The 23,690-nt window shown below is 45.7% G+C and overlaps 1 protein-coding gene across 1 annotated transcript in view; it reads right to left on the reverse strand.

Annotated features, from left to right (window-relative positions):
* Positions 1-23,690, reverse strand: part of col7a1 (collagen, type VII, alpha 1) — a 443,464-nt gene that overhangs the window by 390,925 nt on the left and 28,849 nt on the right. Inside the window, exons 2-3 of the mRNA XM_059649672.1 lie at positions 10,838-10,922; positions 1,732-1,912 (exon numbers count right to left, since the gene is read on the reverse strand). Of these exons, the coding sequence (XP_059505655.1) occupies positions 1,732-1,912; positions 10,838-10,922 (266 nt within the window). The remainder of the gene's footprint in view (positions 1-1,731; positions 1,913-10,837; positions 10,923-23,690) is intronic.

Consider the following 23,690-nt stretch of genomic DNA (forward strand, 5'->3'; position numbering starts at 1 on the left):
GTGCTCCCGTGTATATGCTGCTCTTGACTTCAGAGATGGTCTAGGTTCCAGGTTCAGAAGGTGCTGTTAAATGAGCCTTGGTGAGTCGCTGCAGTATATCTTGGAGATGGTACACACTGCTGCTGCTGAGTGTTAGCAATGGACGGTGTGAATGATGAAGGTGGTAGTTAGGTGATTGATCAAGCAGGCTGCTTTATTCTGAATGGTGTCAAGCTCCTTGAGTATTGTTGAAGCTGCTCACATCCAGACAACTCGGAATAAAACTGCCGAGTGTAGCGAAGTAGCAAAGGATGTGCTAATGGCATAACAAGGAGCAACAGAATTTTAAAAAAAAATTTCTGCCAATTAACAGAGTGTGCATCAGAAGAAAATGCAGCTGACCTGGCGGTTTAGCCAAGTATTAGAAGCACCAATGTAATGCGACTTGACTGAGAGACAATTCCCAGATGGACTGAGTGGGTGTCCACATCACTAAAACAGATTAGAACATGTCTAGAGTACAACGTTTCAGAAGCTCTTCATTGGCTGTAAAACTCTTTGAGATATCCAGCGGTCATGAAAAATGCTGTGTAAATGCAATTCCTTTTTAGAAACAGAGAAACTAGAAGCAGGAGTGAGCAACTCAGCCCTTCAAGACTGCTCCACTATCAATCTGATTATGGTTGATCCTCTATCTCAATGCCATGTTCCCACTTTCCCTCCATACCTCCTTAATGCCTTTAACTTCTAAACAAAATCTATCACCTTCTTGAATATATTCAGTGACTTGGCCTCCACAGGCTTATGTGGTAAAGAATTCAACTGGTTCGCCACTCTTGAGAGAAGAAGGTTTTTCTAATTTCAGTCCAATAGTCATAGAGTTGTACAGCATGGAAACAGACTCTTTGGCCCAACTTGATCCCTGCTGTTTATACCTTCTTTTTCTTGACCAGAGCCTCAATTTCTCTAGTCATCCAACATTCCCTACATCCACCAGTCTTGCCTTTCACATCAATAGGAACATACTGCCTACGAACTCTTTTTATCTCATTCTCAAAGGCCTCCCACTTTCAAAACATCCCTTTACCTGCGAACAGCCTCTACTAATCAGCTTTTGAAAGTTCCTGCCTAACATCATCAAAAATTGGTCTTACTTCAATTTAGAACTTTAAGTTTTAGATCAGGTCTATCCTTTTCCATAACTACTTTAAAATGAACAGAATTATGATCATTGGCCCCAAAGTGCTCCCCCACTGACACATGCCTCGCCTTCTTAAATGGTCTACCCATATCCTGAGACTCTGTCCCCTTGATTCTAGTCTCCCCCAACCAGGGAAACATCCTCCCTTCACTGAGTCAGTCCAGCCCTGTTCAAATTTTCTAGGTTTCTATCGGATCCCCTCTCATCCTTCTGAATTCTAGTGAATACAGGCCCAGTTGAACCACATTAGATGTTTTTCAGAGGTCACTGGGCACAAATTTCCTCATGTGTTTCACTTTGTGACAACTATTACTGCACTTCAAAAATATCCTATTGCCTGCAAACCATCTTGCAATGTATTGAGGTTGTGGAAAAAGCTACAGAAACGTTGGGATTGTTAAGGTTCATAGTTACTGCTACATCACTATGGCACACATTCCTCAACCCATATTTCCTTTCAGCATAGCACCCTATTGGACAGTGACCCTGTATTGGCATTCAAAAGCATCACCTATCAAATAAAAATACCAACCATGAGTGAGGCAGCTTACCTTGGGTCATCACTGTACTGTACCAGGCCAACTCTAACTGCATTTTGACTAATTACATCTACAAATGGTTGAATGGTTGCTTCAATGAAATCTTTGACTTCTTCAAAGTTCACTCTTCCGATGCTCGAGGAGCCATCCACGAGGTAGACAATATCAGCAGCAAAGACATTTTTGCAAGTTACTGGAACAAGAGAGAGACAAGAGTTACACTGACACATCCCGTTCCCCAGTGTTCCAACTTTAACAAGTTGTTTCCAGAAACAACTAGAACATAGAAACATAGAAAATAGGAGCAGTCGGCCATTCAGCCCCGTAAGCCTGCTCTGCCATTCAATATGGCGATGGTCGATCGTCCAACTCAATACCCAGTTCCCACATTCTCCCTCCCCGTCAACCTCTCCCCCACATCCTTTGATCCCTTTAGCCCTTAGGACTGTATCTAACTCCTTCTTGAAAACATTCAATGTTTTGACCTTGATCTAACTTTGGGTACATTTAAGTCGTCATTGGACAAACATATGGATGTACACGGAATAGTGTAGGTTAGACGGGCTTCAGATTGGTATGCCAGGTCGGCACAACATCGAAGGCCGAAGGGCCTGTACTGTGCTGTAATGTTCTATGTTCTATGATTACTTTCTGTGGCAGAGAACTCTACAGGCTCCGCACTCTCTCTGGGTAAAGAAATTTCTCTCCATCTCAGTCCTAAATGGTCTAGCCCTAATTATTCAATTAGCTTACCTAAGTCAACAGAATCAGCAGAGTTGCTTACCTGGTCTGGCCTACACGTGACTCCAGACCCACAGCGATGTCAGTGACTCCTACCTGCCCTCTGAAATTATCAGAGCAAACCACTCAGTTCAATGGTGGTTGGGAATGGGCAACAAATGTTGGTCTTGCCAGCGAAGCCCACATCCCAAGAAAGAGTGAAACAATTGTAAAATATTGTTAGGTTTTGAATGTTGATTCTGGGCCTAGTTGTGAAATATTTTTGCATTTGTGTTCTGCAGTGCAAAAGTCTGCAGGTCCATTGGATATGTACGTTATAGAGTCACAGAGTCCTATGGCACGGAGACAGCCCCTTCGGCCCAAACAGGTCCAAGCTGACCAAAATGTCCCATGCTAGCCCTATTTCCCTGCATTTGGCCCATATCCTTCTAAACTTTTTCTCTCCATGTAATTATCCAAATGCCTTTTAAATGTTGTTAATGTACCCGCCTCAACCATTTCCGCTGGCAGCTCATTCTGCATACGCACCATCCTCTGTGTAAAAAAAAGTTGCCCTTTGGGTTCTCATGTATTCTTTCCCCTCTTGAACTGATCTTGATCTTGAACTGATGCCCTCTAGTCATCGATTCCCCAATGCTGTGAAAAAGTCTGAGTGCATTCACCGTATGCATGCCTACATGATCTTATACACTTCTATAGGGAACCTCTCAGTGTCTATACTCTAAAGAAAAATGTCCTAGCTTGTCCAAACTCTGCCTATAATTCAGTCCTGGCAACATCCTTGTAAATTTTGCGTACATTCTTTCCAGTTTAATAACATCCTTCATACATCAAGATGACCTAAACCGAACAAAACACTCCAAGTTAACACAGAGTGGAGCTGGAGAAACACAGCAGGCCAGGCAGCATCAGAGGAACAGGAGAATTGACGTTTCGGGTTGGGACCCTTCTTCAGACAAAAAATCTTCAGTTCTTCAGTTTTCTGACCCGAAAGGTCAGCTTTCCTGCTCGTCTGATGCTGCCTGAAACTGCTGTGTTTTCCCAACTCCGCACGGTGTTATCTCTGATTCCAGCATCGACAGTTCTTGCTATCTCACAGTACTCCAAGTGCGGCCTCACCAACATCTTGTACAACTGCAACATAAATGGTATTGCATCTGTGGACCATAATAAGCCTCCCCCAGTCTAATACTCAGGTTCACAGACTTCAACTAAACTGAACGCCAAAGATGTCAGAGATGTCTTATGCTGAAAGGTTTGACGGAGTGATCCCATTCCCTGGGGAGTTTCAAAAAAACGTGAAAGGTTTTGAGGGGCTTGATGAGGTACTTCCCATGCTGAGGAAATCTCGAACTCAGGGGCACAGTTTCAATCCAACAGATAGCCTGTTTAATTTCATTTCCCAGAGATCGTCAATCTTGAGAATGTCTACTGCCAAGAGCTGTGCAGACCGAGTCATTGATTACATTCACGGCCTACTTATCTAATTATTGAGAAAATAGGCAAGTCAAGAGCAATGGGAAGAAGCCAGAAAAGTAGATTTGAGACCAAAATTTGATCTGAATTATAGGCAGAGTACTGGACGGGGGAGCAGACAAGAAGGGGCCAAATGGCCTACCCCTGCTCCTGTTTCTTAGGATTTTATGCGTCGTGCAATGGAAGGAAAGTGCTTCACCCTTCTTTTGTGTTCTGCCTGTCTCTACCTCACTTTGATCTCACCCACCGCATCCTGTTAATCAGAATCACAGCTTTCTTTCTTTAATAATGACCCAGCTACGTGATAGGCTGTAGACCACATTAGGAAGGAATCAGAGCATGTGTCAGAAAGCTCAGACAAGTTTATCCAAGCAAGGATTAAATCTTCAGCCTGGGCCTGAGCAGACCAACTAGCATCAGTGCTACTGAATAAGAGAGAGTAAAGTAGGTAGAGGTTACTAGCCAGAGACCACCAGCTTCTCAAGGGCAATTACAGATGGGTGTTAGGCGCTGGCCTTGCCCATAATACTCACAGGTCAAGTTGGAGAAGAGTGAATTAGAAGCTCTCCACCTCACTTTGATGGGTCAACGTGTGGCTTAATTACGTCTCCATGTTGGCTGCCCCATTGTATTGTCCATCGCACGCCTGCCTCAATTATGAAATCTCTTCTGCACACTCCCAAAATTTCCCGAGAAAGTAGGAACTGCCGATGCTGGAGAATCCAAGATAACAAGGTGTAGAGCTGAATGGACGCAGCAGGCCAAGCAGCATCAGAGGAGCAGGAAGGCTGACGTTTAGGGCCTAGGCTCTTCTTCAGAAATGGGGGAGGAGAAGAGGGTTCTGAAATAAATAGGGAGGCGGGGGTGCGAATAGAAGATGGATAGAGGAAAATTTGATTTTCTGAAGAAGGGTCCAGACCCGAAACGTCAGCCTTCCTGCTCCTCTGATGCTGCTTGGCTTGCTGTGTTCATCCAGCTTCACACTTTGTTAACCCAGCATAAGGCATGACTTCCTTCTGTCCCAGTAACCACGCTTTTTGCTTTACAACCAGTGTATAGGTTGACTCTTTCTTCAGCCAGGACATGCCGTGCTCCTAATAAGAACTGATCTCCATGTTTGCCACCTCAGATAGAACATAGAACTGTATAGGGCAGGAATGGTCCATGATTCTGTGCCAAGCATGATGCCAAATTAAACTAAACACTTCTGCCTGCCCTTGGTCCATATCCCTCCATTCCTTGCATATTCATGTGCTTATCTACAAGTCTCTAAAATGCCTCTATTGTTTCTGCCTCCACCACCACCCCTAGCAGCGCGTTCCACACTCCTACCACTCTCTGGGTTAAAAAAAAACACTTGCCCCTCACATCTGCATGTGTTACATTAGATTTGTGACTCGGAAAAGCATGTAAAAAGGCGTAAATTCAAGGTTACGATCCGAGTGATGGCAAGTGAGACTAGTGCAAATTTAATGTATTTCAGGCAGTACAGACTCAGTGGAGCAATGGGCCTTTTCTGTACTGAATGATTCCATGGTTTTATTCTACATATAACTGGGCACATGAGATCAAAGCAAAATAAAGCAAGTCCCCTTCTGTTGTGTGCCTTCAGAGCCACCCCTAAGACTTGGGATTCAAGAGCTAACTCCAAGGTTAGGTTTCTGTTGAACTCCATGAGACATTGAGAATGTAGGATATAGGAGCAGAAGTAGGCCATTCAGTCCATCAAGTCTATTCCACTATTCAATCATGGCCCTGTGAAGAAAAAAAATCAGTGTGTCCAGACCCGAAACATTAACTCTGATTTGGTTTCTTCATAGATGCTGTCAGACCTACTGAGATTCCAGCAACTTCTGTTTTTGTTCCTGAGTAACAGTGTCCACAGTTTTTTCGATTTTTATTCCAATCATGGCTGATATGTTTCTCAACCACATTCTCCTGCCTTCTCCTAGTAACCCTTGGTCACCTGACCAGTCAAGAATCTATCTATCTCTGTATCAAATACAGTCAATGACTTGGCCTCCACTACCTTCTCGATTTATTGCATCTTAACAACGTATACACTCTCCACAAACATCCACTTCCTCCACCACCAATGCTCAGTCACAGCAGTGTGTACTGCCTACAAGATGCACTGCAGAAATTCACCAAAGCATCCTCTGATAGCACCTTCTAAACCCACAACTATTTCCATCCCAAAGGACAAGGGCAGGAGATACATGGGAACACCACCCTCTGCAAGTTCCCCTTCAAGCCACCACCGTCCTGACATGGAAATATATCACCATTCCTCCAATATAGCTGGGTCAAAATCCTGGAAATCCCTCCTTAATGGTATTGTGCAGCTACTTGCAGCAAATGGACTGTAGCAGTTCAAGAAGGCAGCTCACCACCACCTTCTCAAGGTCAATTAGGAACGGGCAATAAATGCTGACCAGCCAGCGATGCTCATATCCCATGAATGAATAATGAAACATACTAATCTGTTTTACCAATGTTAGTCTAATGACCCTCCACTCCGATCTATCTAACGCTGCCCACACTGTGCTATTTATGTCATGTGGGAAGTAGTTCTGCAACGTAACCATAAGGTTCTTCCAGGGTCCTAAAGTCCTTCCATAATATGGTGAAAAGCTGCATGAGAATTTAAGACACATGCAAAACAGCAGACTCTGCAGTGAAACAAATATGAGGCAAATACAGAAAGTCCTGAAGAAACTCAGCAGGTCTGGCAGCCTCTGTGCAGAGAGAAACAGTTATTGTTTTAAGTCTAATAATGACACTTCTTTGGGACCAAAGACAGAAGTGGAAAAGCCATGGGTTTCGATGATGCTGTCTTGGGAGAACAATGCACATCAGGGAAAGGTTAAGATGGGAGATCAAAGTTGTCATCCAGAGAACAAAAGACGAAGGGAGTAGTAATGGTTTCAGAAGATGATAAGTGTGGGTCCAGAGCAAATGTAAACTCACCACAGTCCCAGAGGACCATCGTGCCCCTCAATCATTAAAGAGAGACAATTGGTGGTGAGTTTAATCTGAGGGTCACCATGACTCAGGTGAGGGGGCAGGTTGAGAAGGACAGTCCTTTATGGTACCCTCAGCTGGTCGACATAACTCTGTATTGCAAACCAGCGGTCCAGAGCTAATCAGAGATAATGGGGACTGCAGATGCTGGAGAATCCGAGATAACAAAGTGTGAAGCTGGATGAACACAGCAGGCCAAGCAGCATCTCAGGAGCACAAAAGCTGACATTTTTGGCCTAGACCCTTCATCAGAAAAGGGGGATGGGGAGAGGGTTCTGGAATAAATAGGGAGAGAGGGGGAGGCGGAGCAAAGATGGACAGTGGAGAAGATAGGTGGAGAGAGTATAGGTGGGGAGGTAAGGAGGGGATAGGTCAGTCCGGGAAGGACGGACAAGTCAAGGGGCAGGATGAGGTTAGTAGGTAGGAAATGGAGGTGCGGCTTGAGGTGGGAGGAGGGGATGGGTGAGAGGAAGAACAGGTTAGGCAGGCGGGGACGAGCTGGGCTGGTTTTGGGATGAGTGGGGGGAGGGGAGATTTTGAAGCTTGTGAAATCCACATTGGTACCATTGGGCTGCAGGGTTCCCAAGCGGAATATGAGTTGCTGTTCCTGCAACCTACGGGTGGCATCATTGTGGCACTGCAGGAGGCCCATGATGGACATGTCATCTCGAGAATGGGAGGGGGAGTGGAAATGGTTTGCAACTGGGAGGTGCAGTTGTTTATTGTGAACTGAGCGGAGGTGTTCTGCAAAGCGGTCCCCAAGCCTCCGCTTGGTTTCCCCAATGTAGAGGAAGCCACACCGGGTACAATGGATACAATATACCACATTGGCAGATGTGCAGGTGAACATCTGCTTGATATGTAAGGTAATCTTGGGGCCTGGGATAGGGCTGAGGGAGGAGGTGTGGGGGCAAGTGTAGCACTTCCTGCGGTTGCAGGGGAAGGTGCCGGGTGTGGTGGGGTTGGAGGGGAGTGTGGAGCGGACAAGGGATCGTGGAGAGAGTGGTCTCTCCGGAAAGCAGACGAGGGTGGGGTTGGAAAAATGTCTTTGGTGGTGGGGTCGGATTGCAGATGGCCCAAGTGTCGGAGGATGATGCGTTGTATCCGGAGGTTGGTGGGGTGGTATGTGAGGACGAGGGGGATTCTCTTTTGTTGGGATTATTGCGGGGCCGTGGTGTGAGGGATGAGGTGCAGGAAATGCAGGAGACACAGTCGAGGGCGTTCTCAACCACTGTGGGGGGGAAGCTGTGGACCCTGAAGAACGAGGACATCTGGGATGTACGGGAGTGGAATGCTTCATCCTGGGAGCAGAATGCGGCGGAGGCGAAGGAATTGGGAATAGGGGATGGCATTTTTGCAGAGGGGTGGGTGGGAGGAGGTGTATTCCAGGTAGCTGCGGGAGTCAGTGGGCTTGAAATGGACATCGGTTTGTAGGTTGTAGTCTGAGATAGAGACAGAGAGGTCCAGGAAGGTGAGGGATCTGTTGGAGATAGTCCAGGTGAACTTGAGGTTGGGGTGGAAGTTGTTGGTGAAATGGATGAACTGTTCGAGCTCTTCTTGGGAGCAAGAGGCGGGGCTGATACAGTCATCAATGTAACGGAGGAAGAGGTGGGGTTTGGGGCCTGTGTAGGTATAGAAGAGGGACTGTCCATGTAACCTACAAAGAGGCAGGCATAGCTTGGGCCCATGCGGGTGCCCATGGCCCCCCCTTTGTCTGTAGGAAGTGGGAGGAATCGAAAGAGACATTATTGAGGGTGAGGACGAGTTCGGCTAGGCGGATGAGGGTGTCGGTGGAGGGGGACTGGTCAGGCCTGCGGGGCAGGAAGAGGTGAAGGGCCTTTAGGCCATCTGTATGGGGAAATGCAAGTGTATAGAATAAAGATGAACGCTGCCTGAAAGTGATACCAGGAAAACCACAGATACAGAAGCTTTTGCAGAGAGTGGGGTGTAAGTGTCAAAACTAAGGGCATGGTTTGTAGTCTGAAATTGTTGAACTTAGATGTTAGGTCCAGAAGGCTATAAAATTAGAGTGTTCCCAACTATAACTAAATTAATTACCTACGTTCACAGTTAAATATGAAGCTGGTTTCACCTGGAAGTCACAGACCAGGTGTGCTGCAATAAAGCAGTTTGGTATTAGTCAAAATCAGTGCAGGAGTGGAAGAAAGAGTCTCTTCTGAAGAAGATGCTCAAAACCAAATGCAGCAAGAGGATGTGTAAGTAGCCAGTCGACATCATCAGTGATCAAGATCATTCAATGACAGAGTCCAATGAGAGATGTGAAAGTAGGATACTGTGGATGTTGTAAATAAAAACAGAAAGTGCAAGAGAATCTCAGCAGGTCTGGCAGAATCTGTGGAAAGGAAAAAGAGTTGAAAGTGTTGAAAATGGCTCCTTTTTGGAAGCATTTTAATGTTTTTGTTCCAAGAAAGAGTCATTCTGGACTCGAAAAGTTAACTCTATGTGTGTCTCTCTCTTTGCCTCTCCACAGATGCTGCCAGGCCAAGTGAGTTTCTCCAGCATTTTCTGCGTTTGTTGGGCGATGGTTCCACTTGGAGCTTCATGCTGAGCTTCGTCCTGTACATAATTAAAGGTATGTGCAGGTAACGTCCCCCAGAAGCCCTGCTTCCTGTCGTCTCTGTTGATCTTATCCAAGGACACAACGATGATAACAGACATCCAGTCCAGAGAAGCTTCATTAGACTGGGGTACCGCCAGAATGGAGGGCATCTTATGAGAAGAGGTTGAGTAGGTTGGGCTTGTACTCATTAGAGTTTACAAGAACAAGAGGAGATCTCATTGAAACATAAAAGATTCATTGCAGACTTGACAGGATAGATGTGGAGAGGTTGTTTCCCCTTCTGGAAGAGTTTGGGGCCTAAGGGCATACGCTGTGAGGAAGAAGCCATTTAAAGCAAAGATGAAGAGGCAAAGTTTTAATCAGTTAGAGACTCAAGAGTTATAGGAAAAAGGCAGGAAAGTGGAGTTGAGAATGATCAGATCAGCCGTGATCTCATTGAATGGTCAAATGAACTCGATGGGTCAAAAGGATGACATCTGCTCCCAGAACTTATGGATTTTGCCCTGCCCTGTAGGTCAATGGGTCCTGTCAGGGGGTCAAGCAAGAGTCACTGTCCACACTGTAAGGGAAACATTCACCCAGTCATGGTTTACCCTGAATTGGTCTCACAGCAGCCAAAGTCTGCGCTCACTGTCTAGGTGGGCTCTCGGCACGGCCGGGACAACAGTAAGCCCCTCTGTACTGAAGAAGGAGCAGCCTGCAGTCCAGGTGAAACACAATCCAGACAGCCACAGCACCATTCCCCACCCTCCATCCAACCTTTGAAATGGTGACCTTCTTTTGGCCATCAGGCCACCTCTGTGGAGGAAAATGCCACTTCAGGGGGCCATCTCTAGCCACAGCTGAGGTCAAAGAGGCGTCAGGCACTAGGCCTTAGATAATAGGCCTTTAAGCATCTTTAAGTGGCATTAGTGGACAGGTAGCTCTACAGTTTGGTCTCCAGTCCCATCTCTGTCAAAATGGCCTGGGAGTGGGATCGAACTTGCAAGCCATTATGTAATCCAGTGGTTCAACTTTTGCCATTCAACGCTCTCCACTCCACTCATCCTGAACTTTATCCAGAAATTCTGCCTGTTACTTTTGCTCACCCAGTCTCCTCTAAGACTTATCCCACCCATGTCAGCTGTCTATGAGATGGCCCTATTGCTTGGCTTAATTCACTGCCTCCTGCTGTACTCTTGCTGGTGTCAACAGTAAAACTGCTCTAAGTGGTCTGCCCACATCGTCATCAAAGGATCCTTCCTGCAGGCGAGTGTTGATGGTTATTGTTTACTCTTGTGACACTCCTTGTGGTACCTTTCTGTGTCTGAGCCTCCGAGGAAGATGTGAGAACAGCCTCGATCACTGCTACCAACGTGAGCCACATTCTCATCGCCATCATCTGGGGGAAGAGGACAAAAATAAAATACATTACTGACAGCTTCACACCCACATACTTCACTCCCATCGCACGGCCTGTGCTTCCTCACAGTAAGAACATTAGGAACACTGAGGCAGAAGGGGACCACTCAACCCCTTGAGTCTATTCCATCATTCAATGCAATCAAGGTTTATACAATACTTTGTATTCAATATCAGTTATTAATCCTCCATACTGAGCACCATTTCTAAAAGATTCTCTCACAGAACGAGGGCATCTCTGGCTAGCAACACTTATGGCCCATTCATCATTGTCTGCCAGGCAGTTAAGAGTCAACCATATTGCTCTGGGTCTGGAATTACATGTAAACCAGGCCGGGTAAGGATGAGAGTTTCCTTCCCTAAAGGGCACAAGTGAACCCGAAGGGGTTTCCCCCACAACAATCATTTTCATGGTCATCATTAGAGCCTTAATTCCAGACTTTTTTAAAAGGTGAATTCAAATTCTACTATCTGCCTTCGCAAGATTTGAACCAAGGTTCTCAGATCATGGGCTGGGTTTACAGGATTAATCGTCTAGCAGTAATATCACTGGGCCATTGCCTCCCCATCAAAGGGAGCAGTGAGCTTGCTGGAGCACAGAATATGTTCTGGGTGGTGGACTCCATTAAAAATAAAAGCAAAGTGCTGGGGATGCTGAAGATCTATTGAAATAAAAATGCTCAAGAAATTCAGCAGGTGTGGCAACATTTGTGGACACAGAAACAGCCATGATCAAATGGTGGAGGGCTGATGGGCTGAATGGCCTAATTCTGCTCCTATCTCTCACAGTCTTATAACATTTCAACTCCAATATGACTCTTCTTTCGAACCAGTCTAAAGAAGTCATATTGGACTCGAAATGTTAACTTTGATGTTCTTTCCACAGATGCTGCCAGACCTGCTGAGTTTCTCCAGCACTTTCTGCCTTTGTTGTTCATGGACCTCAATGTCCAACACAAAAAGTGTCTCAGTTATGGCACCATTGTAATGGTCATTTCTTTTTCATTTAGTTTCTTTGAACGCTCTTGTGCGTTAGTCACTAAAGTTGGACAGAGAAATGTTGCTGACAATGGGAGGGTGGACAGTTCCTGCCCTGAAGGATCATGATGGAGTCATCAATAATTCTATCACGCTGCACTCTGTCAGTAATGCCCTGTTCACTGGTTCTCCATCATAAGGTTAGAACTGAGGGCGCTCACTGATGATTGGACAATGTGCCATGTTCAACTAGTCAGCTACTGCAGCAGTCCATGTCAATGTCCAGCAAGACCTGGACAATATTCAAGATTGAGCAGATGAGTGGCAAACAATGCTCATGCCACTCAAGTACCAGGCAATGACAATGTCCAACATGAGAGAATTGAACCATCTCTCTTGATATTCAATGGTATTATCATTGCTGAATCTCCCAGTATCAACAGCTTAGGTGTACTATTGACTGGAAACTGAACTCAGCTTGTCATATAAATGATGTGGTTACATGGAAGCCAAGAATTCTGCCTCCCCAGAGTCTGTCCACTATCTACAAGTGACAAACCAGGAGCGTAATGGAATACCCTTTGCTTTAACAGAACAGGCTAGCTCCAACACTCAAGAGTATCGACATCATCCAGGACGAAGCAGCTCACTTGACTGGCATAACATCTACCATCTTAAATTTCAAGCTCTTCACAACCGACATTTAGTGTGCACCATCCACAACACACACTGCAGCAATTTGGCACTGTTCCTTTGATAGCAACTTCCAAACTCACAGCCACTTCTATCTGGAAAGTCAAGGACAGCAGATACATGGGAACACCACCAAATTCCCCTCTGAGCCACTCATCTCTTGATCTGGAAATATGTTGCCATTTTTTCAGTGTCGCAGGGTATCCTTGCACTCCCTCCTTTAGGACATTGTGGGTCTATCCACGGCACATGGACTGCAGTGGTTCCAGAAGGCAGCTCACGGGAAATGGTAGTGCAGTGGTTAAATCCCTCACTTAGTTATCCCAAAGCCTGTGTAAATTCTCTGGGAACAATTCACATCCGATCAGGTGATGGGTTTTAACATTTAATTTATAAAGCCTGGAAGTGAAAGCATATCTCAATAAGGGTAACACTGACAACCATGGGCAGCATGGTGGTTCAGTGGTCAGCACTGCTCCCTCACAGTGCCAAGGACCAGGGTTTGATTCTGGGTTTGACTGTGTGGAATTTGCACATTATCCCTGTGTCTGTGTGGGATTCCTCTAGGTGCTCTGGTTTCCTCCCACAGTCCAAAGATGTGCAGGGTAGGTGGATTGGCCATGCTAAATTTTTCAAAGTTCCCAGGGATATTGAGACATGGGGAATGGGTCTGGATGGGATGCTCTTCAAAGGAGCAGTGTCAACATGTTGGGCTGAATGGCCTGTTGCCACACTGTAGGAATTCTATGATTGTTGTCAAAACCCACCTGGTTCACCAAATCCTTTAGAGAAGGAAATCTGCCTTCTTTATATGGTCTGGCCTACATGCAACTCCAAACCCACATCTATGCCCTCTGAAACAGTCAAGGGAACCACACAGTACAGGAGCAACTAGGGATGGGAGCCAAATGCTGGCCTCACGTGCAAGCTACAAGAGAATGTTTAAGCATCAGTAACATTTTTCACAGAAGTTGGGAGAAGACAAATGATATTGCCAAGGTTCACGCAGAGTTGCAGTCTATAATCAATCCTGGCTGGAGTTGGGAATTCTTGAGGCCAATTGGCAAGGATAAAACTTCAGAGGGACACGAGGGTTTTCACCAGCTGAGCTCCATTCTCTGACCAACCCTCCTGTCAGCAGCTTTCTTCCTCCAACATTTTTCATAACAAACAAATGAGAGTGTTCCCAGATACTGAATGGCAAAAAAATGTAATTCTTTCTTTTTAATGTTCTTTCTTTCCTCTCCTGGCTTGCTAGCCGCTCTATCCAGCAGATTAGACATTAATTCCCGGACAATCCTGTATCCTGGCAATCTCACTGACATCAGTTGTCAAAGTGGGAAATTGCTCCCCGAGGGTGGATAAATTGAATGCTTAGTTCAACAGAACAGGAAAGAACAAATTTCTCAGAACATTTCTGAACTTCCTGAGTGGAGCACAGCCAATTGCTTACTTCTGAAATACAGGTTGCTGTATTAATTCATTTAAATAATCATTAAATTTTTGCAGTTTTGTTCTTGCCCATGTCCAAAGAATGGGCAAGTTCTTTTTTGTCATTTAAATGTCTCAAGACACAACAGGAGAGCACATGGACTGAAAGCGAAAAGATTAGAATTTCACACAGTTAGAATTAAGTGACATGAGCTTATATTTTACAATGCCGAAAGACAACAACCAAACCCATCATGGGCTCTGGAGTTCCTCAATGCAGGGATCACAGGACATTTTTCCATGTTCTTTTGTAGGACAGGTTTACCAGAGCAATTCCTGAGAAAGCAAGGTTGACGTATTGAGATAGGCCAGATCGATCTGGACGATATTCACTGGAATTTAGAAGAATGGGGCTGTACCTTATAGAAACATGCAAAATTACGCAATACAATACAGCCCTGGAACATGCCCCTTGGCCCACCAAGACTGAGCCAATTCCTAATCCTTACTGAGACTCACTACATACTCCTTTACAGGATGAGGGCATCACTGGTCGGGGAGCATTTATTGCCCATCCTTAATTGCCCAGAGGGCAGCTAAGAGTCAACCACATTGCTGTGAGTCTGGAATCATATTTAGGCCAGACCTGGTAAGCATGGCAGTTTCTTTTCATGAAGGAAAACTGCAAACCAGACGGGATTTTCCTGACAAATCAATGATGGATGCATTGTCATCATTAGACTCTTAGGTCCAGATATCTTGATTGAATTCAAATTCCACCATCTGCTATGGCAGGATTTGAACCCAGGTCCCCAGAACATTACCTGGATCTCAGGTTAACAGTTCAGCAATATTATCACTAGACCATCAGCTCCGCCTTATTGCCCATGTGTGGTTTCTATCCTTCTGCTCCCTTCCCGTTCAACTGACTATCAAGATATGCCTTATATATTGTTAACATGCCAGCTTCCAACACCCCCACTGGCAGAGCGTTCCAGGGACCCACCACCCTCTGGGTGAAAAACTGTCCCTGCACTTCACCCCTAAACAATCCCTCTCTCACTTTGAACCTATGTCCTCTTGTAGTTGACCTTTCCACTCTGAGAAGAAGCTTCCGACCTTCTCCCCTATCTATGTCTCACATAATTTTGTAGACTTCTATCAGGTCGCTTCTCAGCCGCTTCTCTTTCCAGTGAAAACAATCCAAGTTTATCCACCTTCTCCAAACAGGATTGGATGTGTAAACACGGAGAAGTTGTTCCTGAACTCGGGGGAGTCCAGAACCAGGGGTCACAGTCTCAGGATACGAGGTATGGCAATTAAGACTACAATGATGAGAAATATCTTCATCCAGAGAGTGGGGAGCCTATGGAGTTCTCTGCCACAGAGAGCGGTTGAGGTCAAAACATTGAATGTTTTCAAAAGGAGTTATACACAGTTCTTAGGGTTAAAGGGATCAAAGGATATGGAGAGAAAATGAGAACTTGGCTCTTACTTGAATAATCAACCCTGATCAAACTGAACGGTGGAACAGGCTTGAAGGGCCAAATGATCAACTCTTACTCCTAGCACAGTCAGGATTTGTTGCCTATTCTGACTGTCCTGAACAAGTAGCTTCGGTAATGTGTTTAAGGGTCTGGAGTCACACTGATTCCCTACAGTGTACAATGATGCCATTCAGCCCATCAAGTCTGCACTGACCCTCCAAAGACCACCACACCCATTTCTACCTCACCCTTATAAGTCTGCATGGGGTTTTTAACAATAGCTGACATACCTAGCCTGCACACTGCAGGGCAATTTAGCATGGCCAATCCACCTAAACTGCACATCTTTGGGCTGTGGGAGGAAACCAGAGCACCTGGAAGAAACCCACGCAGACACGGGGAGAACGTGCAAACTCCACACAGACAGTCACCTGAGGGTGGAATTGAGCCCAGGCCCCTGACACTGTGGGGCAGCAGGGCTAACCACTGAGCCACTGTGCCGCCACTTGCTGTGATGACAATCAATGGCTGTTTTGTGGTCACTAGCTTTCATTTCCGGGTTTTATAAATTGATTTAAATTCTAACTGCTGCTATGGGGGGGATCTGAACCCTCAGTTCCAATCCAGGAGTTAGAACCTCTGGATAATTAGCCCAGTGACAGTACCACTACATCCCAACAAACACAAGCAAACAAGTTTGTTCAAGGATGAGGTTTTGATGAAAGGTTAAGAGGCTGAAACAGTAACTCAGCTTCTCTCTCCATGGGTACTGCCAGAGTACTCCCAGTATTTCTTTTTGTTTCTTTCCAGATTTTCAACATCCACCATCATCTGCTTCCGTGTTCCATTTCACTCTCAGGTATGGTACACAAAGCTGTCATCTCTGAAACCATTTCAAGATGCTGCACAGCAAGCAATACATAACACCTTATCATGTAGGACTTTTGGAACAGATGACCAAATCTTGCTCAAAGAAATGGAATGTAATAATGTCCTAAATAGAGGAGGAGAAAGAGGTAAATTTCAAGACTTAGGACCCAGAAAGCTGAAGGCCTAGCTGCCAATGATAGAATGATTAAAATTGGGGTTGCTCGTAAGGCCAGAGTTGGAGTAGCATAGAGCTCTGGGAGGGTTCCCAAACCCAAACACCATCCCCTTCCAGCCCCCCATTTGGCATATTACTTATGGCCTTTTCTTTGAGAAAGGATGTATAAAATCAGGAGATAATGCATGCCTCTGGCATAACATGCCTTTTGTGCAATTTCGAAAGTCCATGATAGTAAACGGCTGGTTTAACGCAACTTGACTGAAAGGAATGCAACCTTAATTATTTCTGTCTCAAGTCTTTAACCATTTACTGTCACCATTTCCATTCTCACTGAGTCCTCATCTGAGTTCAATCCTACTTTTTGTTCTTGGGTTTAACTTTCAAACCCACGCAAACACTTTCAAATCAACCTGTTCAGACGGTACGTAGGCCTTAAACCTGGGTCTCCTAGCTCAGAGCTAGAGACACTATCACTGAACCACAACAGCTCTCAGAGGGACCTGTAACCAGAGGAGACGGATGTGAAGTGCTTGTGAAATGAGTGGTACAAGGAAATATTCTTAATGCTCTGAGTTGTGAACTAGAATGTGCTTCCTCAAATGAGAAATGAAGCAGATTCCATCTTAACTTCCAAGAGAGAGCTCAGAAATTGGTAACGGTTCCCCCTCTTCATGTGTTTCTTAATTATTATACATTCATGGGGTGAGAATATTGCTGACCAGGCAGCATTTATTGCCATCCCCAATTGCCCAGAGGACAGTTAAGAGTCAACCACATTGCTGTGGGTCTGGAGTCACATGTAGTCCAGACCAGGTAAGGGCGGCAGTCTCCTTCCCTAAAGGACATTAGTGAACATGATGGGTTTTTCCTGACAATCAGCATCATGGTTATCATTAGATTCTTAATCCCAGATATTTTACTGAATTCAAATTGCACCATCTGACACGGCAGGATTTGAACTTGGGTCCCCATAACATTATCGGAGTCTTTGGATTAACAGGTCAGCAATAATATCACGAGGCCATTGCCTCCCCTAATCCAATTCCCAATCCCACCACAGCCTCCCCCTATCCTGATCTCGGCAGTCTCCACCCAACCCTGCAATCCGCTGAAATATCGGCTTTTCTCCACCTCGGAGGCGCCCTTTTTTTTAATCAATTCATCTTTTGGTGGCCATGGCTTCCATTACTGGTGTCCCCCAAATCAGGAATTCCTCTAAAACCTCCTCTGTCACTGAAAGATCCCACAGCAGGAGCAGGGAGAGCGTGGGCCCAATCCCAGGAATAAGTCACAGACAGAGCCCGGAGCATGAGCAGGGCGAGCGTGGGCCCACTCCCGGGAGGAATTCACAGACAGAGCCCGGTGCGGGAGCAGGGCGAGCGCAGGTCTAGTCCTGGGAGTAAGTCACTGACAGAGCCCGGTGCGGGAGCAGGGCGAGCGTGGGCCTAGTCCTGGGAGTAAGTCACTGACAGAGCCTGGAGCAGGAGCAGAGTGAGCGCGGGCCTAGTCCCGGGAGTAAGTCACAGACAGAGCCCGGAGCATGAGCAGGGCGAGCGTGGCCCAGTCCCGGGAGGAATTCACAGATAGAGCCCGGTGCGGGAGCAGGGCGAGTGCAGGTCTAGTCCTGGGAGTAAGTCACAGACAGAGCCTGGAGCAGGAGCAGAGTGCGCGCGGGCCTAGTCCAGGGAGTAAGTCACTGACAGAGCCCGGAGCGGGAGCAGGGCGAGTGTGGCCCAGTCCTGGGAGTAAGTCACAGCGAGAGATGAGTCGGACTGGGAGCAGGGCGAGTGCGGGCGTAGCCTGGAGCAGGAGCAGAGTGAGCATGGGCTCCGGCCTAGCAGATGAGTCCAGTGCAGAAGTCAGCGCGTGGAGGTAGTGAGGTCATGTATTCTGAAGCCTGGCAGGCACAGACTCAGTGGAAAAGGGCTGTAGGTTAAATACATTAAAGATGTTTTTTATGATGATGCTGGACTCTCTAAATGCTGTATTCCCATGCTAGTCTACATCTTTCTACTATTTCAATTCTGTAACAACAATTAAAGTATCTGTGCCTAGATACACAGTACCTCAGATATTACTGAGGGATGAGATTACAAACTTGTCACTGCACGTGACAATAAAGGTATCCAATATTCTCGCCATCTCATCCTGCAAAATAATCTCAAAAACCTGTGTATTTGTCATTTAACTGAAATCACCTTATCAATGGCTATCAAATTCCATTTTCTCACTTTACTGTGAAGCACCTGTTGAAGTCTTCTGATGTTAAAAATGCTGCATTAATACAAGTTGTTGGTGTAAAGATTGGTCCGCGAGTTGGAATCCCAGTCAGCTGGCCTGAAAGGTGGCCAAGGTCGAAATGTCACAAGTGACACAAGTTCATGCTTTTCTCAGGTTTTGGTTGGAGCACCTTATTATGGCAACATCTTAGCAGGGCTGTAATAACAAGGTGTAGAGCTGGATGGACACAGCAGGCCAAGCAGCATCACAAGAGCAGTAAAGCTGGCATTTCGGGTCTAGACCCTTTTTCTGAACAAGGGTCCCGAAACATAAGCTTCAAAATCTCCCCTCCCCCCCACTGCATCCCAAAACCAGCCCAGCTCGTCCCCGCCTCCCTAACTTGTTCTTCCTCTCACCTATACCCTCCTCCCACCTCAAGTCGCACCTCCATTTCCTACCTACTAACCTCATCCTGCCTCCTTGACCTGTCCGTCTTCCCCAGACTGACCTATCCCCTCCCTACCTCCCCACCCATACTCTCCTCTCCACCTATCTTCTGCTCTATCCATCTTCGGTCCGCCTCCCCCTCTCTCCCTATTTATTTCAGAACCCTCTCCCCATCCCCCTCTCTGATGAAGGGTCTAGGCCCGAAACATCAGCTCTTGTGCTCCTGAGATGCTGCTTGGCCTGCTGTGTTCATCCAGCTTCACACTTTGTTATCCCGAAACATAAGCTTTCCTGCTCCTCTGATGCCGCTTGGCCTGCTGTGTTCTTCCGGCCCTGCACCTTGTTATTTCAGACTCTCCAGCATCTACAGTTCCCACTATCTCTGGATCTTAGGAGGGCTAATTGCTGACAGGTAAGTTCCAATAGAAGGACAAAGGCAGCAGCTAAATGGGAGCATTGCCACCTGTCACTTCCCCTCTGAGCCACACACCATTTGGACTTGGAAATATATCACCGTTCCTTCAGAGTTACAGGGTCAAAATCCTAGAACTCCGTCCTGATCACTGCATACATACCTATCCCAAATGGGTTCTGGTGGCTCACTGGTTAGCACTGCTGCCCTACCGCACCAGGGTCCCAGGTTCAATTGCAGCTTAGGCTGCTATCTCTGTGGGGTTTGTACATTCTCCCTCTGTCTGAGTGGGTTTCCTCCCACAGTCTAAAGATGTGCAGGGGGTTTGGTAGACTGGCCATGCCAAATTGCTCATGGTGTGAAGGCTAACGAGATTATCATTAGGAAGTGCAAGGTTATAAGAATTGGATGGGGTGCTCATTGGCAGGCTGGTGTGGATTTGATGGGCCAAATGGCCTGCTTCCACACTGTAAGGATTTCTATCATTCTTTGGCTATTGCAGTTCAAGAAAGCAGATCACTACAACCTTCAAGCAATAAAAATGCCGGTGAATGAATTAAAAATGTTAGAGATACCTATTCTCTGATATTAGCACAGGGGCTATCATGCCATAAAATTAACAATAAGACTAATTTTATTTAATCTTTGTTCTCTATGTATCACCATCATAAGAAAAGTGAAGATAGGAGCTGCATCTATCTCTTTAATTGATCTGCAAAATGGACTGCACCCATCACTGACCTCCGTTGCTGATGTCTCGCTCAGGGCTAGTTAGCTCAGTTGACCTGGCAGAGCAATGCCAACAGTGTGGGTTCAGCATTCAGCTGAGGTGCCATGGGGGGACTCTCCTTCTCAACTGCACCCCTCACCTGAGACGTGGTGACCCTCAGGTGAAACCATCACCTATCCAGTGAAACAGCAGCTGTATAGTCTGAATATGGCAACTTTACCTTTACCACTAAGTGAACAGACTGTGAAAGCATGTCTTCAATCTGGGAGTGCATTGCTCTGATGATACCCTGAATCTTGGCCATTTCTCGCCTTGGAGATTTTTTAAAATGCAGTCGCAGGATAGGGGTTTTGCTGGCTAGAACAGCATTTATTGCCCATTCCAGAGGGCAGTTAAGAGTTGACCACATTGCTATGGGCCTGGAGTCACATGTAAGTCAGGCCAGGTGAGGATGTCAGTTTCTTTCCCTGACCCTCAAAAGCATAACTGAACCAGATTGGTTTTTCCCAACAATCAACAATGAATGCACAGTTATCATTAGACTCTTAGTCCTAGATATTTACTGAATCCAAATTCTGCCATCTGCTGTGGCAGAATTTGAACCCAGGTCCCCAGAACATGGGTCTCTGGTTTAAGTCTCATGATAATACCTCTAGGCCATTGCCCCCTCACTGCAACTCACAGAACACTTGAAAAATTTGACCTTATGATATAAGCACCAACTGATGCAGCAATCTGTTCATTGACGGTGGTGCCAATCACTCACATGATAGGTTTAGGAACAGCAGTCAGGGTGGTAAAGTATTCGAGGGAAAAAGAACTTTCAGAATCTGCAGTTAAACCAACACTACAACTGCTCTTCCAGGTGAAAGATCCCAAAACACAGCATCAATAAAAAACAGAGAGTCCACTACGGTTTCCTGCACCAAATTATCCAGCTATCAAAGATTATGTGATCATAGAAACATAGAAAATACGTTCAAGACTAGGCTATTCGGCCCTTTGAGCCTACACCACCAGTCAATGTGATCACAGCTGATCATGAAATCTCACTATCCCACTCCCAACTTCTCTCCACACCTTTTAACCCGAGTTTTGAGAAGATTTGTAGCTCAGGTTGAGGTTCTGGATGTGAGTTTGCTCGCTGAGCTGGAAGGTTCGTTTTCAGACGTTTCGTCACCATTCTAGGTAACATCATCAGTGAGCCTCCGGTGAAGCACTGGTGTCATATCCCGCTTTCTATTTATCTGTTTAGGTTTCCTTGGGTTGGTGATGTCATTTCCTGTTCTTTTTCTCAGAGGGTGGTAGATGGGCTCCATTTATCACCCTCTGAGAAAAAGAACAGGAAATGACATCACCAACCCAAGGAAACCTAAACAGATAAATAGAAAGCAGGTCATAACAGCAGTACTTCACCGGAGGCTCACTGATGCTGTTACCTAGAATGGTGACGAAACAGCTGAAAACGAACCTTCCAGCTCAGCAAGAAAACTTACATCCAGAACCTTTTGACCCGTTTAGCAGCACAAGTGACAGCTAGCTCCTTCTCGGATATATCTGAAGATCTGGCCCCAACAGCGTTCTATGGCAGAGAATTCCAGATCACTTATCCAATAAATGCTCTTATTGTGCATAAATAAGCTGCCGCATTTCCAATGTGACTACACTTCAAAGATACTTCACTGGCTGTAAAGCACTTCAGAAGCTCCCGTACTTACAAAACCCACAGCATAAATGCAAGTTATATCATCAACGACTGACAGTTCCAAATGGAAGCATGCAGAACCAACTTTACACTGTTACATTACCGGATAGAATTCGCTCACAGCTTGCCAAGTTAATCTCAGTTTGCAAACTGCCTTTGTATTAAAGAAAGAAAAATACTGGCCTGAGAAGTCACCCAGTTCAAACCCCTTCTTCAACTTTAATATTTATTTGCATCTATATCTCCAGGACCACATGTGGGAAGTTTAAATTATCTTCACATCTGGCTCCGGTTAGCTTTGAGATGTTTGAGAGAGTGGGTGAAGACAATCAATCTCTGAGCATTTCACACAGGGGCATGGGAGTCACAGCATACTGAAGATGCGCCTGCACAGCATCTCCGCACACCACATTCAGAATGATCTGCCCAAAGTTTCAACAGAAAAGTGGCTAGCCAAAACAATAAAACAGCCTACTGGTGAGCTTAATATCGCTTCACATAGGACATTACACTGAGTACTGATTTGCAGAACTGATTGCAAACACTTCTTAAGAAGTCACGCATGTAAGCTCCCCATCGCAATCTTTTTTGTCCTTAAGTTAATAAAATCACAAGGAGCTTAGATAGAGTGAATAGTCAAGATCTTATCCCCAGGGTGGGGGAGTCCAAAACGAGACGGCATAGGTTTAAGGTGAGAGGGGGAAGATTTAAAAGGAACCTGAGGAGCAACTTTTTCACGCAGAGCGTGGTCCGTGTATGGAATGAGCTGCCAGAGGAGGTGGTGGAGGTTGGTACAATTACAACATGTAAAAGGCATCTGAATGAGTATATGAATAGGAAGGTTGAGAGGGATACGGACCAAACATTGGCAAATGAGACAGATCCTCAGATATCAAAATTGCTTAACATCAGAGACCTCTGTATAGGATTAACATTTTAAGGTTCAACAACTTTATAGTTTTAAGCTGGTTGGTGGAAAGTATAGAGGGGATGTCAGAGGCGGGTTCTTTACGCAGAGAGTTGTGAGGGCATGGAATGCGTTGCCAGCAGCAATTGTGGAAGCAAGGTCGTTGGGGTCATTTAAGAGACTGCTGCACATGCATATGGTCACAGAAATTTGAGGGTGCATACATGAGGATCAATGGTCGGCACAACATTGTGGGCTGAAGGGCCTGTTCTGTGCTGTACTGTTCTATGTTCTATGTTCTAACAACTCTTTGGACTTGAACGTTAATTCTGTTGGTCTCTTGAGTTGAGGATCATCAGATCAGCCATGATCCTGTTGAATGGCAGCACAGGCTCGATGGGCTGAATGGCGTACTTCTGCTCCTGTGTCTTACTATGGTCTTATACTACCAGACATGCTGAGTTTCTCCACCACTTTCTGTTTCTCGTTCTGATCTGTACCATCTGCAGCTGTTTACTTTTACTTGTTCCTTTGCAACTGCCGAAGGTTGGTTTGTGCCTGTGAGTTTTTGTAATTCTTTCCCAAAATGTGGGTGATAGTATTTATTGCCCATCTCTTTTCACCTTTGAATTGAGCAGTTTGCCACATCATTTCAAAGTCAAATAGATCATTGGGGTCTGAAGTCACATG

This window comes from Stegostoma tigrinum, chromosome 11 (assembly GCF_030684315.1).
Source record: "Stegostoma tigrinum isolate sSteTig4 chromosome 11, sSteTig4.hap1, whole genome shotgun sequence".
Classification (NCBI taxonomy): domain Eukaryota; kingdom Metazoa; phylum Chordata; class Chondrichthyes; order Orectolobiformes; family Stegostomatidae; genus Stegostoma; species Stegostoma tigrinum.